Raw genomic sequence first — 17933 nt, 5'->3', positions numbered from 1 at the left:
CGCATTCGCATTGGTGGGGGCAACCTGCATTTCATGAGCCTTGGTTTGACACATCGGTCGAGTGTGCGTGCAGTGGAAAGGTAAGATGGCGACGGACGGAGATGTGGTGATCCCCGATCAAGAAAAAGTGCGAATAGTTTCGGATTTTATACTACACTCACCCCCGGGTGAGTTTAACGAAGTTTTTAACGATGTGAGGGTTCTACTGAACAACGACAACCTCTTGAAAGAAGGCGCGTCCGGGGCATTTGCTCAATACAACAAGGACCAGCTTACGCCTGTTAAGGTACACCTATTCTATTCTATTCTCCCCGCGATAACGGCGAGTGATTATCACAACGAAAACGAGACTTGAATATGTTTGGAAAGATTTTGTCTGGGCGATCTTCCGCGTCATTGTATTCTCGATACTTTTCGTCGGCTTGAAAATTTACAGTAACCGTTTTTCACCGTTCGAGTATCTCGAGCAAGTGACGTTTCGTTTCGATTGAAATTAGAACGCTGCACTAACCGGATCCGACAATCGCGGAAGCGCGATACAATTGTTGATATTCAAACTCGAAAAAATTCGACGACACCATTGTTACACATTGGAATGAATTCACCCAGTCGTCTTTGTATGCTTTGGCAATGGACGATGACTCATGTTTGACAGATGATGTTCAGATAGTGGTCAACCACTTGGCATAGCGATACATAGATTCCATCACAATCCATTCGTAGAACCATATTCCCTCTTTGCGACAGATGATACAAGTTTTCCATGGCCGAATGAATGTCTATAACGAAACACATCATCAATCGGGAGTTTGATCAAATTGTGTGTGAACGTTAAAAATAACAGGCGATTACAGAACACCATTTAATATTTATTGTGGTCCGTTTAAATATATATTCAAAGTTTTCGAATGTGACAGCATGAGAGTCGGTTCGTGTTTTGAATTATTTTATTTTTCGATAGTAACGAAACTATACCCTGTTCGAAAAAGTAGAAAATTTACATTTATCCCGTGTGATGTTATTTTTAAAACATTTACCATCTGGCTTGCACATACTTGTATAGAGTAAGATAAGCTTGATGCAACGTAATATTCTTTCTCGAACATATGACAATAATCATGCGCATCAGTTTAATTCAATTGTAAATGAATCAAGGTTGAGGGAACCGAATTTCCTGTCCTCATTACTGAGCACAATGACTTGGGCGGTCAAAGGTTTTATGACGCTCGAAGCAAGCAGAGTTTCAAATATGACCATCTGAGAAAGGAAGCTCAGGACTATGAGCCATACGAACCAGACGCGGCAGCCGAACCCTGGAGATCTGCGCTTCAAGAAGAATTAGCCACGTACACTCAAAATCATTATAGGCACGGTACTTCTTCTGTATTTGGAAAAAGTCAAGGAGGTATGTACAGAATGGAGATTGAAACTGTTTTTTAATCTCAAAAAGCGATGGAGAAAACGTTTTTCTTTAATACCTGAGTGTCGAATCATCAAAACTGTATATATTAAAAAGCAGTAAACTTATTTCAGGTAACGTAACGCTAACTGCCTGCATAGAAGATCATCAATTTCAACCAAAAAACTTTTGGAACGGACGTTGGCGTTCAGTATGGTCGGTGAATTTTAATACCAGTTCTGGTAACGCAGAACTGAGGGGTAGCCTAAAAGTTCAAGTTCACTATTATGAGGATGGAAATGTGCAGTTGGTGAGCAGCAAAGAAGTGAAAGAGAGCCTACCAATAACAACAGAGAAACAGACGGCAAAGGAATTAATCCAATTGCTAGAGGAAGCTGAAAACGATTATCAAACAGCTATTTCGGAAAATTATCAAACCATGTCAGATACAACGTTTAAAGCTCTACGGAGGCAACTTCCTGTTATGCGAACGAAAATTGACTGGAGCAACTTCATGTCGTACAGTATTGGCAAACAGCTTAAGAGCCAATAAAGACAGATTATTTATATCTCTTATTAAGAAAATTAATTAAAAAGCGCATACTGCTGCATTGGAGAAAGTCTGGAGGTGTGATGTGTATGGATATAAAGATAAAGGTGTGCTAAAAAAAAAAGCAAAACGTAATAAGAAATAATAAACATTTGACAGAAGCTCATACACATGCCCTAGTACTACGCTAGTTATTTCTTAGACCGGGCCATATTCAAAGACAAGGTGTTAGAACGAATGTGCAAATAATGTATTATTATACAGTATAAAAAGAATAAATTTAACTCTAAAAAAAAGTAATAATAATTACGTCTGTGGATACGGCCCGCTATTTTTATCAAACTTTATATTACACGAAGTATAAATAAATATCTACAATTTTGTTAAGACACATTGTTTTATAATTATTACATCTATTATAGCTAATATGTTGCTAGGATCAATTGAAGTGGAATAAAATAAAATTTAATACACATAAACCTGATTGGTGTATCGGTTACTTTATAGTTACACAGAATTGATTGTTGTGCCAAGTGAAATATTGGCAAATATTTTGGTGCTATCGCTTAGCACACATTACACAGCCAGACACAAACACGCGGAAACGAAAACTAAGAAAATACATAATGCATACATTGTACATTGTAGAACGTAGTCTATAGCCTGCTGGAGCCTTAATCTGTTCACATTTTTGGTTGAGACGGTATTGTGTACATAAGTTATTGAATTCGGGTCGATGAATGTGGTGAAAATGACGAAAAAAAATAAATAAAGAAAAACGAATGCAGAGAAAAAAATATCCCGATATTCGCCACTGCCCCTCAAAACACAGATAATAGTTGCCTACATTGAATCAATATTGAATTTAGGATAATATTTACAATCGAGTGTATCGTTAAATAAGTGAAGCATGTCCTGATGTAAAGAAGAAAAAAGAAACAAAAATAAAATAAAATGAAATCAACACACAAGAAATACAGTTATATCAATTAAATTATGTATTAGTAAATGTTACTATTGAGTAAATAAAGTAATGTGACACTTTGGAACTTTGGCTCTGTACTTATGTATATTATGCATGCATATAAAGCTATACGATTATATGACTCACTATCCCAAGATGTATTGCTATTTTGCTTTATATTGTATGAATTATTTTATTACACTATGATTGATAAATAAGTTTAATATTTATAAATGTTATACTAAGGTCTTTGCATTTGTAATCACCGAAAACAATCATTGTTTCTGGGATTTTATTTTCTAATAAAACTCATGCAATCTTAGGTAGTGAATAAATGTTATTTTCAAGGAAAAAAAGAAAATTAAATGAATTCAGAGATGATGAAATAACCGCATATGAACATCTAGACCTTCGTATATCCAATTTTCATAAAACCTTGTAAACTTAACGCATATCGTCCAAATGCATAAAAATATCGTAAAATCGAAATATCGCGTTTATCTTTGCTTTCAAGAGTAAAAAATCGTACCTTAATTTTCTTTTGCATCATCTGATTTCGTTACACTCACCAAAAACGCGGAACGAGGGTAAAAACTCTATACACATAATGATTAACAGATAAAAAAACATTGACCACGTCGTCGCGACAAATTTTCACAAATGCCGCCATGTTTGTTTACATCTTTCGAGATTGCCTGGCAACCGGCAATCACGTGACTATAGCAATGAAGGCGAACTGTCGCCCCTGTCGTCTGACGATGAGTCAATCTAAGAAGGAATTTGTACGAGGCTTGTCGGTTATCACATTCCTGATTTCTAAACCTTTAGCAGCGACCACAAATGGCTACTCAAAAGACTTTGAATCCTCGGGAATCAGCTAAATTAATAGCTAGTTTATCGACAAACGTTTTCATCGAGAAGACTGGTATCCAGAGAATTGCGCAAGAAGTGGGTAAAACTAATTCTTGTACTCCATTTATATGCTCAGCTGTTTTCTCTTATTTCAAACGGTTCATTTCGACACTCAGTTTGACAGTACTGATCGTATTGTATTTGTAAACGAGCATGTTACTTTCATAAATTATTTCAAGATTGGATTCATGTAACTGAGAATTTTATAAATGCGGGTACGCAGAAATAACCTCACACTTCTCAAAAGTGGAAATGAAATGCCGAAATTCGTTTATTTTAGACTCAGAAATAATCCTTTCTACTATAAGCGACTTAGCATCAGACAAATTATTTTGCAACTAACAATAAGACTGTTTTACTATCAATGCACAGGTCCTCAGAGGGTTAAAAAGTCGTGACGTACACATCGACAATTTCTCTCAGCACAATTTGCATCCGAGCAAACATGACCCGAGAACAGTAGACTGGATTTTTTTACTGGATACCTTGAATTTCTGTTTTTGGCCTGAAGGAGATGATACAAAATGGGAAGTAACCAAACATACCGGGTACTTCGCTCTCTGCGCTGCTTTAAAACGAGCTATTTCCGTAAGCACTACAAGATTTCTCAGTATCTACCCCTTGTATCGATATATTAGTAAAACTCAGCGCAAGTCATTCAATGGAATGAATAAAATTTCAATCCATTTACCACATAAAAAGATGGTCTGCAAACGTATTGCTAATTGCTTCAATTAGAATTTCTTTTGAACTAATATATATTACAGAATGATCATAGGCACAAATTGTATATGAAAACTCAATTAACAATATGTATTATTATTCTATCTGTTTCCCCAAGTTTGTTCATTACACGAGACATGGCTTAAATATTTATAGAATGGTATGAAAATTCGAAAATTAAATACTGATCTGTTGGCGTTGAAGCCATTCTGCCTTGACCTTCTCGCATTCACATTTATCTTTCAATACAGGTTGCTCGTTTATACGTAAAAATGGTGTTTTAGTTCCTGTGCATATTTCCTCAGGTTCAGGCTCTGACGATGGTTCTAAAATTCGTTTCTTTTTATTGCATTTCCCTTTCTTTTGTTTTTTCTTAATATGCACTTTCACTTCTTCATTCAGCTAAAATATTTATTTTCGTAGATACATTCATGCAAATGAAAATTTCAGATCAGCACGAAGTAAAGTTTTGTACAAGAATTATATATGTTATTTAATTACCTTCTCATTCTTATGCTTATATGTTTTACCGGAACATGAATTGATGACGCCCTTCCCATTCATCTGATTCAAACGGACATTAGATGCCATATCAATTACCTTTTCAGTTTCTTATTCGTTCGTCTTACCTTATGCTTTCGATGCCTTTTTATGCAACACATTCCATCCCTTTGGCCAGCCACATGCCTGCTTGCGTAACATTTCATAAACATTTTATACTGCTCCCCCATTCCTGTAAATAATAATACTATTATTGTACTTATTGGGAAACATTAATTTACTACTATTAATTATTCATGTAGTATTATTAGAATTAGGCGATGACGTTCATTTTCACACACTTACTTTGCATTCTTGCCCGTTCTCTGTCGACTTTGGTGTCATATGCCTTGATATTAATTGCACGTTCTTCAATTGAACAATGCTGTAAAAAATTTTCTCTTTCTATTTGTTTTCGTTGCATTTCTTGCCTCAGCCTCCATCTGGAATGAAACGATAAAATTACTGAGTCACATCTCAAAGAACTCTCACTGCAAATGTATATCAATGCTGAAAAAATATTACTTTTCTTCCACAGCCGTTTGCTTCGCTTGCTTCTCCTGAAGTTTTCTTTTTACCCTAGCTGTTTTACGTTGACATTCACTGTCTCTCCATCGTTTCAGTGTTTTGACTATTTTTTGACGCTCAATGTATGCAGCTGCTTCATGTTTTCGCCTCAAAATCTCCGCTTCTTCCCAAGCCTTCTGAATGCGCATTTTTTTATCCTGTATTTTTTTAAATTTGAGATCTCTAAGCCTCTGTTCGATTTTTATTTGTCTTTCTTTTTGTTTCTGCATCTTTTCTTCATCTTCGAGTCTGTTTTTTTCTAGCAACAGACTAGTGGCTTCCATCCTTTTTTCTCTTGCCTTCATTCTAAAATATTGAAACACCATTGAGTTGTGCAACATTTTACATTTCCTAATGTATTTCTTAGTTGAATGCTTTACCTTTCAACGTCTTTTTCAGCAAGTTTCTCAGTAAAGTACAAAGTTTTTCTTTCTAAATCCATACTTGCCCTGTGTTTGATCTCTAGATTGATGCTGTCATTGTATAATTTCTTCAAGTATTTTCTATACATATTATAATCTTTAACTGAACATTTCGCATCAAGTTTTTTTGTTACCAATCCGATCTTCATCATTCTCTTAATGTTGATAGGCCGTAAAAAAAATTTCTTTAGGTGTTCGTCGTGCAGCGGATCGTAGATCCACTCCGCTTCATAATTGTATGGATCGCTTAAATCAAATTGTGCATCCGCAGAACCGACCCAAAGCTTTCTTCCAATCTTGTTTCGAGTAAAGTGGTAAGATCCCTTGGGGCCAGGAATCATTGGAATTTTTGATTCTAATGGCATAACTTTCCATCTTGGTAAACCAAAGTTTGGTGTTGCTCCTTTAGGCTTTGGTATTGAGTTAATAAGTTCGTCCAAAGCTCTAAAATAATACAATAGAAAATGCACGAATATCTTGCTTTTTTGGTACCGACCAAAATTGGTTTTATAGCACTGGTATCGATATAATACAGGTTGGAAAGTTATTTTCGCGTAGCGGTTATTAACTGTATTGAGTTTCTAGTAGCTGTCTTTTAGCAAAAAAAAAGAAACAGACTCTAGTTATTATTTTACGAAGTATTACTTACGTTGGTTTCTTCAATGCAATTAACTCAAGTGCAACAGATTTGTCTCGACAAGACATTTTGATGAGGTTGTTTGTGTCAATTTTACAAGCACAGATCAACTACGCAGATTAGCGAAAAGCAAGAGAAGCCGCCATTTGTATATTTGTTAAATTTTTATGAAAATAATATAATGAAGCTTGACATCATAATTTCTTGATTTTGACAAGTTTTCAGAGTAGACGTGAAGGTCGCTTGAAGATAAAATAAATGAGAGTGCGAGGAAAACTATTTTTGTTTGTTTTTACAACACAATGTGAAGGATGTGTCGTATGAACCGACTTTCACCGATCATAATTTGTTTCCTTTGATTTTAGCAAAACCAATTGCGAACAGAGCCCTTCTTCTATTCTACAATTACGAAAGAGGACTTAGAGTTTATTTTGCAAGGAGATAATGCAAGTGCTAAAATACCTTTGTTTATGGAACGATTAAAATGTTTACACGAAATTGGAAGGGTTCTAACAAAGAAGTATTATGGTATGTAATTGAATTTCTTGAATTAACATTACACGTCGCAATCGACATGTAATGCTTGAGAACCTTGTTGTGATTCTGTTTATGAGCAGATTTTGATCCTCATTACGGGATCTTCATTACTTATCTTTATTGGCTTACAGGATCTTTTGTGAACTGTATATACTCCTGCAAAAATTCGGCAGAAAAATTGTTGAAGCTTATTGTGACGGACTTTGAATGCTTCAGAGATGAGGCAGATTACAAAGGACACAGAGGTAAGTTTGAATGCAAACTGTCAGTGACATTGATCGTATTAATAATTCTACTAAAATTGATTGGTCCCAGTGTCGTTTTACAAAAGAGCCCAGATTCTGATCGGAGATATCTGGGCCTGTTACGGGGGAAAGGGACTTGGCGAATTCCACGATATTGATAAAATAACAATGTTTGCTGACTACAGAGTGCCTCAAGTTTTAGTACACTTTGGGGCAATGCGATACAGCAAATATCTCCTCGAGATTCTTCAGTCGAGTAAGTAATCTTTGCATTATCATTCACTATCAGAATAATAATTTATCTATAAAGTAAAAACTTTCCTGCTTTGCTGGTGTTTGGTTGTTTAATTTTGGATAAACAGAAGTCGTACTGTGACTTGTACCACATTGCCTTGTTTCCAGACACTGTATTAACGCCAGGCAGTCCCTTAGAGGTTGAAATTCGTGGCTGTTCAATTGAAGTGATCGAACAAGTAAAAGACGAAGTTAAGTCTTTAATTGAGGCTTCTCCTGATCTTGCCTTGAAAAAGTCCGATTGCAATGCTATTTTGATCGATCATTTCTTATGGGAATACCGGAGACAACATGCCGAAAATTTAGAGAGTATACCTTTTCACAAAGTTAAATCAATTTACTACTGATTATGTATAGACATTCACATTCTACTGCATTTGGATGTGAATAATTTGATCGTGTCACACATCATTGATGCGATTGCCATGCCTTTGTCAATGCTGTCAGACTGTCCGTTGGAAAAAGTCAAATTACTTATATGCGACAGCGAATATTCCAAGATTATTTTATTTTATGTATAAATATGGTGCCAATAGAGATTAGTTGATGTATGTGAATGAGTAATGAGGAATATGTTAATATTGAGAATTGCAACATTCAGTATTCGTCATGATGTTCGCTGCTTCTATTCTGTGACATGAACACTTGTGGTATTTTACTTTTCGCATCTCAAAAGAATGTTTTGTACTGAAAATTCAAACATATCATTTAGAACATAAGCATCGATACATTTTATACAGTTTTATTATCCTAAAATATGCAACGATTCGCAATAATTAATATAAGTACACATACAAATTGTGAAATACATATTACCGAATTTCTCAATCTCATTTATTTGAATGATATGCTATTATCGATTTTTTAATACGAGTTACCTAAGATACCTTCTTTGGATGTCGACACTCCGTGTCCTTTGGCACAATGTAATAAGGTCATGTTATATTTTTCTAAATAAAGTTGAACTATAGAAGTACTTCCGTCCACCATTGAATATATGATACGTGGTAATTCACAATTTTTCCTTATTTTTTTTTCTCTCTTTCTCCCCTTCATCCTCTGTTTTTGGAGCGCACGTTAACGTGTCCTTATATATCACACAAGGACAGAAACAAGCAGTGTATAAAATGACAGCAGAATCTTTGTTTGATTTTTGTTTTCGAATTTAAATTAGAGTCAATTAGAGAATAATCTGCTGGTAAAATCGTATACACATTAATTCAAAACTTCATCGTCATTTACATATCAACAACAAATTTATATCAAACTGAAAATAACGAGTGGAAGAAAATATTCAAATCTAAATAAACAACGGATAAAACTTATACAAGAATATTTTTCAATTTTACATTAAAATCAAATATGGCAGCTGGACTTGGTAGAATGTAATCATGGTACACCGTCCCGATATTTATCGTACCTTTAGATGCTTAATATTTATAATTCATGTACATATATCTATATTATAAACTCCAACGCATCTCGATGGGCGAGTTCAAATAAAGCCTCTTCATAACAACAGTGGTGAATTTTACTCCGGATCGGAATGCGATTTCTGTCGTGATTTAACTTTCCTCTACTTCGTTATTAAAAATCCAGTCCCGTAGTCTTGCACCAATCGCAAATGCGATACCGATGTGTGATAATAAATGCTCAAAATTGTCACGAATCTGTTCCTCAAACTCGTCCATCATGTGCTATTCCACAGCACAGGGCACAGATGTGCAAAGTTAATTTTAACTTTGCTTTTGCAGTTGTTCCCAAAATTTGATATTATTCTTCAACTTTCCCGGTTCAATGATTTTAACGTCGTCACCAGAGCTATCAACTTCGGAAGAAACTACTTCCCGGTGGGTTTGAACAGTCGTCGATTGTTCGCTGATCGTATAACTTACTGGCGGGGACGTTATCTTGTTAGGAATTTGTCTCAACCCTTCTCTGAACTCTCGAGAAAGTGACCGTGCGGTCAAACTATGCATCTGTCTTGGCGTCTCTATTATCTGAACTTCCGGAGTCGTGGGTCTTTCCTTTTTTGTAGCGCCATGCGTCTTCAGTACCTGCGGTAAATTTCAATTTTGTTAAAAATTAAATAAAATCTTCCCCTACGTCCATTACGCAAATTTTCTTACCCTTGGTGCAGCTGCTGGTGTTTCTGCCGGTGAACTGACGAAAGCTTGAGCAAGTCTGCGGACAGACGGCATCGGCAAATCATTTTCGTTAATATTGCTGGTGACGGAAGTATTCTCGTCAGAAGTATTTTCGAATATTTCTTTCTTTGCCAAAACCTCCGTGGATTTCGTTTTCACAATTATGCCATCGAGTTCATCGTCCGAAGATAAATCTATCGAGCCAGTCTTTCCACCTGTAAGAATCGTAGTCTCCGATTTCCATAAGCCATGGCTTGCCGAAGATGCCTTGATCATTTCTCGCCTCAATCGTTCTTCCTCCTTCAACCTTTCCTTTTTCGTACCAAAATGACTGATAATGATATCCTCTTTATTGTTGTACCTACGTTTCGCCGACAAATTCTGTGAATACTGTTCGATTTTCATTACATTCGGCATAGACTTGGCCGAAATCATTCCGCCGAATTCATCAAACGCGTCCGACAAGTTTTTCTCTTCATTCAAAATTTCGCTACTCTTCGACACATCAAAGTCACCCGAAGCTTCGTACTCTACCAGGTTTTGCGAACTCTTGGACCTCTCTCGTTGCCCATGATGTTCGGTTAAATTTGATTTCGTTTTCATCTTCACAATTCTCGGTTTTACGTGGACCTCGTTATTCAGTTTCTCGTCAATGTGACCGATAGATTGATTTCTGTACAAATCAGACTCATAGCCGTATGATTTCAAGTCCAGCTTGTTCACTACTCGTTTCTCGGACAGTTTCGTTGTAGAACTGCTGCTAGTTTTTATTGCATTTTCGAATCCGTACGCCTTGAGGTCAATGCGATTAATCGATTTCTGATGATCACTGCCGAATGATCTTCTCACTTGCGAAACAGCCAATTTCTCCAAGTCTTCCTTGTTGTTCAATTTCGCATTTAGTTCATTCTTACTGTTCCTTCTGACATTCTCCAAAAGCTCTTCGTTACTTTGTTCTTTCAAAGAGTTATCCACTTCAGAAATTGATCTTTTTATCGCTACGTCGTTGGTCTCTACCTTGTTCGGAGCAATCCCCAAGTGAATTGTTGTTTCAACTCTCTGTCTGCCCTGTGATACCACGTTAGAATTATTCGAATCAATGTTATTCTGCTGCCAAGTCATCGCTTTTGTTTTAACTTCCGTTACCGAATTTGAGGTCTGCTCTGGTTCCTGGTCCTCGATTTTATCCTAAAACAAATCAAATCCCGCTTTGAAACAAAGGCTATTATTACATTGCGTCATTTTACTGTTCACCAATACGTCGACAACATTAATAAGCGGGAGCATCAAGTGTCTCCAGATTGTAGCTAAATATTTTATTATATTATAGAATAGAATAGATAAATCAAGGCCAAAGCACTATAGTTATAATTTCATGGTACCTAATAACTTTCAGCATTAGTCAATTTTGAATCACGGTACATCAGTTAGCACAAGACCCCCATTACATGTGTGTGCACAGGATAAGCAGAAATTCTGTGATTATTGATAGGTAATATTGAATAGGATTAGAAAGTAGTGCGAGTAAAGTATTCACGAGTCATTCGTGTAAATTAGAAGATTTGTTAGATCGTCACCACCGGCTGTGTTAGTCAGAAAAAGTTTTACTGGGTTAGCGAAGACGGAAATAACGTATAGAAACTCATGGTGAACTTACTTACCATTTAGGTACATTGTACAAGGGGATCTCATGCATGTGCAGTGCTTACGTAGGGAAAAAATTAATGAAATTTAGAAACGAAAAACCGTAAAACGTATTTATTTTTTGATAAGTTCAAAACTGTGTAACTATACATATATCGTATGTATATGTATTATATATACGTATACGTGTATTGCATTGTATATACAAGTTGGTAGAGTTAGCATTCCAGTTGAATGCAATGTGTGACTGCAGTGTGTGTGTGCGTATGTGTGTGTGCATATGTGTGTATAATAAGCTGTAAAAAGTGTTCAGATGAAAGGCAGCTCAGACTGTAACGACAAAAAAGTTTTCTGGCTTTCGTGCATTGCGGACGTGTAAAAATCAAACATGAAAAATGCTTGAGGCTATATTTAATTGCGTGTATTAAAACGCGTTGCGTCAATTTTCTAAGTTCCTGTTCCTACGGTCGATAAAACTGCTGTATCAAATTCCATTTATGGCTGCTGTGCTCAGTAATTTCCGCTTGATATCGTCCGAGACCCAATTAATCGCGTGTTCGCTATGAATCTAGTAAGTGCCTAATCAGACTTCGACTACCTCTTCCTATCTAAATATATTATAATGTATGCAGATGAGTGTTTCCATTCTCACTAATTAGCACCTGAAATCTTGTGCTTTCGATACATCACCACATTGATATATCTTCGGAAATCTTTCTACGCACGCTGCTACTTCTAAGAATACTGTTTCTATCGTCCTTAAGACTTCGACTCCTCCGTAAACCGGCCAACGTTTCAAAGCTTTTTTCTACAACTTCCGGGGACTCGGGTGGTTCTAATCTAAGACTGGTATCATCGCGAATTGAACGAGGTTTGATCGGTCGGCTGGACAATCCTCGATAACGGGACGATTTCCTTGCTGCTGCAGTATCCAGAGAATAAATTGATTCGTTGTCGGTCGACAATCGAGACTTTGGCCGCATCAGAGCATCTCTCAAAAAGCTCGCCATCAAGTTTTCATCGCCGATGTTCCGTTCGGCTGTTGCTCTTTTCGAGCTAACGTGATGCGATGGTTTCTTCTTCTTGACACGTTCGCCGTTCGAGTTCGCTTTTGCATTTCTGAACTTTGTGTAGCTCGGATCTCTTCGAGTCTCAAAATTGCTGTGGAGAATATCCTTTCCGTTCTCGGACGTGGTTTCCTGTCGCTTCTTCGCCTCTTTAGCGTCTCTGAACGAGAGAGCTGGCCTCAATTTAACTTTACGGTACTTTGTTATATTTTTAACATCAAAATTTGTTCTTTGCTTGATTCCGCCGAAAGTTTGACACTTCATACTGCCAAAGTTCGAAATGTTATCCGGGTATTCGGCCATATCCTCGTTTTCCGAATCCGTTTCGTCGAATTCGTCGTCCAGGTCGTTCCAGTTGAAGCGTCTTCTCTTTATTCCACCAAATGTGTGAAACTTGAAGCTTCCAAAGTTCGAGTATCTCTTACCGTTGGACGTCACGATTTCGTTACCCCTTTTCGACTCGTCAACTGACAATCTTTTCGGCGGTTCTTCATTCTCGTCTTTACTAATCCCACTCTTATCAGTCTCCGTCACTTCGTTCGATTCGATGGAATACATTCCGGAATCTCGATCCACAAAATTCGAACATTGTGGATTATGATTTGCCAGTTGGAAATTGTTTTCTAGATCATACAACGGATTAACAGCAAAGTTCTCGACAGCATCTCCAGTTTTGAAAAGTCTTTCAAAATTCTCTGTATCAATATCTACCAATCTTCCTCTGCCGTCCAACACTCGAAGTTCGCGATTCATTCCCTCAGACATTAAATCGGAAATGCTCGCTAATTTCTCAGAGGACATCTCAGAGAAGTCCATTCGATCGTTTTGTTCCCTCGGTATCTTTTCGCTCGAACTTGGTTTCGGATTTTTGATCTCCGATAAGGTTTTAATCAATTTTGATTCCGCATCTGTGGACACTGCGTTCCTTACCGTGACATTTGAGTCTTCGTTAGACGAGCACTCGGTATTGTGCGCATTACTGGGATCAACTATTCTGTGTTGCACCGTTTTAATCGGTGCATCTTTTCCTCGATCACTCGACGACGCGCTATTTCGTACTTCGTCTGTTACGGAATCGGACACGCAGGGGTCGCTTAGCTCGTCAACTCGACTAACTTTCGAATCCTCGCCAACTTGCAAGTGGAGCAGAGGGTTGGTTACAAAATGGGGACTCGAATTCTGCCCTCGAAAGCTCCGTCTATGAAGGCTGCCCCGCAGGGATGCCTCCTCGAATCTTTCAAGTCCATAACTCACCTGCTGTTCAATATCGCCTTCGAACGAGCCGGAATTCTGGGATAACGAGCTGTTCGGTCTTCCGGCATTCAACATAGCCGATCTTCTAGCGCGCTCCCCACTTGCTTTCTTTGCCTCGTTGATATAGTAGTCTCTCCCGTACCTGCACATTCCAAGAAATCAAATCACATTACCCGATCACTTCCTTTCCTCCACATTTACTTGGGGTAACTTTTTCATCTACTTCGGATAATTTCGCCAAAGGTTCTTCAATCTTTATCTCTACTCGATTAAGCATTTCATGATTCGTGTGCTACCTTTTAACGTCCGGTTGACCAGCGCCCAGGACCACTTGAATAGAGGTTCCATCCACCTTTGGTATTTCGGTGTTTACTCTACAAATTCCATTTGCGTTATTCTCAATGGTACGAAGATACGGTGACATAAAATACACGAAATGACTAAAAAAATTTTTTCACACTCACCCAGATGAAGATTCGGATGAAACCTTCCGGGAGTATTGCCGTTGCCACAATCTTTTCTGAATATTTTCCTCACTGTAAGGATTGTTCTCTATCGGTGCGGCATTTTCCCACTTCTTGTGCTCGCGCTCGGCTATCGTGCCTGTGAAAATTCGCCTCGTTAATAACATATTCCGTCTCATCTTTATGAGCAGCGACTCGACGTGTGCCGATTGGTAAATCGAGCGAGAATCTAAACTGGTTAAGTACCTGGTCGAGGCGGGGTGGCGAGAAACAGGTCAACTTCGACCCTTTTCCGTTCGGCCGGTTCGAGTTGATCAACCTCGAGGTTGGCTAACGCCGCAGCCTCGCGGCACTGCCTGCACAGCAAAATCTTGAATTAAAACAACGATACCGTGCGAGGAAAAGAAGGGTGGAAGCGCGATTGAAATACATAACAGCATAAAATTACTGAACGAAAACGAAAACACGAAGACAACACGTTGAACCACATGACGTGTGGTCGGTATAACTGAACTACTGCCGCAGCCGCTTTGTTGAACACCTTTCATTCCGATTGAAACAAAAGAGATAACATCTCGATTCAAATTCATGACGGTGAATCATCCATGTGCACAGTGTGTCGAATAGAAAACTGGCTTGACGTGAATCAAACTCATTAGAATCATACCTGAGTCTGGCAATCGGCGGGGGAGTCGAGGGTATCGGCGGTGGAATATCGTCATCGTCGTGAATATCCACTACCTTGATGTCATCTTTACCACCTTTTGCGGGTCTCTTTAAACTGTCCAGGTGTCTCTGGGTCGCTGTGTCGTAATGCTCGGTGTACTCGCTTTCCTGCTGAGCTCCATCCTCGTCTGATGATTACAAAAGCGTGCAGTGAGAAACGGTGAACGATACTTGACTTCGAAAGGAAACGAAAAAAGGTTTAATAAACTCACTTTGCAGGTCGTCTCTGTGCTCCTTGGTTATCGCAGTGCGATGATTCTCGTTGCCGCCTTCTATGAAAGCGAAACGCGCTTCGACCACTCCGTTTCCGACTTCCGTTACGTCGGGGTCTTGCTTCTTTTCGAGGTCCGGAACGTGGCTTCTCAATTTTTCTTCAAGCGAACCAAGTTTCGTGTCAATCCTCGTCTCGATGGATACGAGTTTTTCATCCAGCGAATGGAGGTCGGTACGAGTTTGAATTTCTGGGACGCCGATTTTCTGTTCGAGAGGAGATGATGTCGGAGTTCTTGGGCATCCTTTTGAGCACAAATCATCCCCCAGGTCAACATGCTGGTCTTGAGGCATCTTATCCACCTCGTTATCTCGTGGAATAACGGATGGACGTTTGGCTTGTTGATCCTTGGATTGGTCGGACCGGCAGACCGATTCAAGTACCTGAGGTCCTGTCACATCGGGATTAGTCTTTTCTGTAAAAGAAGTCGACGATCTGTTCACCACGATTGTTTGGGTCCCGTTTCGACTCGTAATTTCGACCGAAGCGCTCGTCTTTAATCTAGAAGCTGGTTCTGGACTATTTATTACACTACCACCGATCGTTTCATCCCACGTTACGATATTCCCCGACGATTTTTCCGCCTCTATAAACTCGCTCGACTCATCCTGGCGCATAGTTTTCTGCTCGGATTGCGAGGTATTTTTGTCCCTCAGATGGAACACGAGCATGTCTTCAATTCCAAGTTTGATATCCGACCTCCCCGACGATGGACTCTCGGTTTTCTGTTCGTTATGTCCGTTCGTCATTCCGTTGGCACCAGCTTCGTTGATTTGGAAGTGGGTTGCGGTGTTTGTCGTTAGATTTTCGTGACCAATCTTTCGGATATTATCTGCACTCCGCGTTTCAATTTCCAGTCTTTCCTTACCTTCCGCCAAACCAGAAGCTCTGGACTCTTCCGGACTACCTCGAGGTTTTGGAATCACGTTGTTGATAACTTCGAGTAGTTCGTCCTCAATTTCTTCGTCGGAATGAGCGGAACAGTCGGACAGATCTGAGGTGTCATCGGCCTCTCTGTCGCCAATCAAAGGTTTCAAATCTTCGCTAGGATTTGGGACCAGCATTGAGACTGGTTCGGATTGAGCCTGCATCTTCTTCTTTTGAAACAGCCAATTCTCCTCCCATGATTCGACAGGCGTGACTAGATCCACGTGCGTCGGCGTCGACGTCTCGTCAAGCAATTCCTCGGAAGACTCTTGAGAAACTGTGAATTAAAAGTAAACGTGGACATGTTCAAAGCCGCACATGGCGAGCATGGTGATCGTGTATTCTATTCCGCACAGTCCGAATCTAGAAGTTGGGTAGAAGCCTAGTAGAAAGCCATTCTGTAATTGCAACTCGAACTTTCACGTGCGTCGTAAAATTGCGAATTCAAAAAAAGGCACACTAAACGCAGCTCGGCACCTGACTCGAAAAAAGAACAAGTATGAAATTTTTCAAGAAACTTTCGTCGATTAACTTACGATCGATTATGTCCATTCCAAATTCGGGGAAAGGCACACGATGCGCGTTGTTGAAATTCAGACCGTTCGCCGCGGCCTCCTCTCGTTCTTCCTCGTCCGAAGTGTAGGTCGTTGTCACTTCTTCGATGTGCTCTTCTATCTGCAACGGAATGTGTAACGTCGAAAAGAGAAGTCATTAAACTCTTATGAAATTACGAGTGCAATGACTCCTGAATAATTAGCTTAACCTTTCTCCGCGTCGCACAAACACTTTTGTAAGGTTGGCTCTTAGTTTCAGGCGTTGTTTAATTATAGACTGTCTAATTATTGTGTAAATTTCATGATAATGAAACGTATTTATTTATGTATACGAACGATAAACAATATTGCGCTGTGATCTGCGTATGGTTGCGCGAAATGTCTATATTCGTAGTGTGTAACGAAAATTTACCCATGTAGATTTATTTTTTTTAGCAAGTTTTTTTTTTTTTTTTTTTTATCTTACACAACCTTCATAAAGAAATAATAAATACGACCATCGTCGTGGAATACTTTTTGCTAAAACTTTTCTATGCAGCAAAATTTCTCGCAATATTTCTCCCATTTCTCACTCGCAATTATCTTGCACACCAGACTTTAGCCAATCCTGAGACTAGGAGAAATTAAACATTGCAATACAGCAGGCCTGCAATATGTTGAAAGAGTCCGTTCCTAATTGCGCCGGGCATATCCAAAGTTCTTACGATTCGGTATAAATTAACATGTATTGCAAGTCTGAATTTTTTTTTCCACCAACTTTGCCTTGTTCAATGTATTTGAGTATGACACATAATCAGTAACGACGACGCAGACTGAAGAGATTGTGTAAATCTTCTTACAGGGTGGAAATACTTGGTCCAATGAACAAGTTTATATTGTGTTTCATTTATTTATTGTGTTTCTGCAGAGCTTTACGAAGCTTACCGTCAACGACAGTGGTTCCTGACGATTGATGGAATATTTCGAGGGTGGTGCGCTACAATCGCTGCCATACTCGTCCTGAGAGAGTGGTTCGAGGCTGCTGCTGCCTTCCTCGACGCCTTCGTCGAGTCCCACCTCGATTTCACCTGTTTAATGATTCGATTGAAT

General features: G+C 38.8%; 4 protein-coding genes across 16 annotated transcripts in view; 2 read left to right on the top strand and 2 right to left on the bottom strand.

Annotated features, from left to right (window-relative positions):
• Positions 1–54: 54 nt before the first annotated feature.
• Positions 55–3235, top strand: LOC124184689 (F-actin-capping protein subunit alpha). Its single transcript, XM_046574690.1, has 3 exons — positions 55–286; positions 1156–1405; positions 1534–3235. Exons 1-3 carry the CDS (start codon positions 86–88, stop codon positions 1950–1952), a joined length of 870 nt encoding a protein of 289 aa, XP_046430646.1. The 5' UTR covers positions 55–85; the 3' UTR covers positions 1953–3235.
• Positions 3236–3648: 413 nt separating this feature from the next.
• Positions 3649–8241, top strand: LOC124184680 (queuosine salvage protein). The gene is made up of 6 exons (XM_046574679.1): positions 3649–3861; positions 4198–4413; positions 7080–7242; positions 7383–7496; positions 7567–7752; positions 7899–8241. The coding sequence occupies exons 1-6, from the start codon at positions 3754–3756 to the stop codon at positions 8135–8137; spliced, it is 1026 nt and encodes a 341-aa protein (XP_046430635.1). The 5' UTR covers positions 3649–3753; the 3' UTR covers positions 8138–8241.
• On the bottom strand, positions 4338–7080 carry LOC124184650 (golgin subfamily A member 6-like protein 7). 2 transcript variants are annotated; one of them, XM_046574603.1, is made up of 7 exons: positions 6727–7080; positions 6036–6521; positions 5614–5961; positions 5395–5531; positions 5178–5281; positions 5050–5112; positions 4338–4950 (listed from the first exon to the last, which is right to left on the bottom strand). In XM_046574603.1, exons 1-7 carry the CDS (start codon positions 6780–6782, stop codon positions 4726–4728), a joined length of 1419 nt encoding a protein of 472 aa, XP_046430559.1. In that variant the 5' UTR covers positions 6783–7080; the 3' UTR covers positions 4338–4725. The 2 variants fall into 2 exon arrangements, with proteins under 2 accessions (XP_046430559.1, XP_046430568.1); XM_046574612.1 differs by having other exon boundaries at positions 4338–4874.
• A 275-nt stretch (positions 8242–8516) lies between the features above and the next one.
• Positions 8517–17933, bottom strand: part of LOC124184557 — a 42885-nt gene continuing 33468 nt past the window's right edge. For 11 of the 12 annotated variants that reach the window (XM_046574382.1, XM_046574392.1, XM_046574422.1 and 8 more), the window contains 8 exons: positions 17769–17911; positions 16827–16965; positions 15305–16567; positions 15034–15220; positions 14613–14722; positions 14367–14505; positions 14199–14276; positions 11681–14044 (listed from right to left, as the gene is read on the bottom strand). In XM_046574382.1, coding sequence (XP_046430338.1) covers positions 12268–14044; positions 14199–14276; positions 14367–14505; positions 14613–14722; positions 15034–15220; positions 15305–16567; positions 16827–16965; positions 17769–17911 — 3836 coding nt within the window. In that variant the 3' untranslated portion in view covers positions 11681–12267. Of the gene's footprint in view, positions 9848–9919; positions 11126–11680; positions 14045–14198; positions 14277–14366; positions 14506–14612; positions 14723–15033; positions 15221–15304; positions 16568–16826; positions 16966–17768; positions 17912–17933 lie in introns of those variants that run through there. The other variant, XM_046574430.1, reaches the window with a different exon arrangement.

This window comes from Neodiprion fabricii, chromosome 1, assembly GCF_021155785.1.
Source record: "Neodiprion fabricii isolate iyNeoFabr1 chromosome 1, iyNeoFabr1.1, whole genome shotgun sequence".
In the NCBI taxonomy this organism is placed as follows: Eukaryota; Metazoa; Arthropoda; class Insecta; order Hymenoptera; family Diprionidae; genus Neodiprion; species Neodiprion fabricii.
This window is presented reverse-complemented; position numbering and strand designations above follow the sequence as displayed.

Excerpts from the sequence above, each read along its gene's own strand:
- LOC124184689 (XM_046574690.1), top strand. The coding sequence starts at position 86 with ATGGCGACGGACGGAGATGTGGTGATCCCCGATCAAGAAAAAGTGCGA. Across the intron at positions 287-1,155 it reads ACCAGCTTACGCCTGTTAAG|GTTGAGGGAACCGAATTTCC; the intron begins GTACACCTATTC and ends AAATGAATCAAG. Across the intron at positions 1,406-1,533 it reads ATTTGGAAAAAGTCAAGGAG|GTAACGTAACGCTAACTGCC; the intron begins GTATGTACAGAA and ends AACTTATTTCAG.
- LOC124184680 (XM_046574679.1), top strand. The coding sequence starts at position 3,754 with ATGGCTACTCAAAAGACTTTGAATCCTCGGGAATCAGCTAAATTAATA. Across the intron at positions 7,497-7,566 it reads AGATTACAAAGGACACAGAG|TGTCGTTTTACAAAAGAGCC; the intron begins GTAAGTTTGAAT and ends GATTGGTCCCAG. Across the intron at positions 7,753-7,898 it reads CCTCGAGATTCTTCAGTCGA|ACACTGTATTAACGCCAGGC; the intron begins GTAAGTAATCTT and ends CCTTGTTTCCAG.
- LOC124184650 (XM_046574603.1), bottom strand. The coding sequence starts at position 6,782 with ATGTCTTGTCGAGACAAATCTGTTGCACTTGAGTTAATTGCATTGAAG. Across the intron at positions 5,282-5,394 it reads AGAACGGGCAAGAATGCAAA|GAATGGGGGAGCAGTATAAA; the intron begins GTAAGTGTGTGA and ends TATTATTTACAG. Across the intron at positions 5,113-5,177 it reads AAAGGCATCGAAAGCATAAG|ATGAATGGGAAGGGCGTCAT; the intron begins GTAAGACGAACG and ends CGTTTGAATCAG.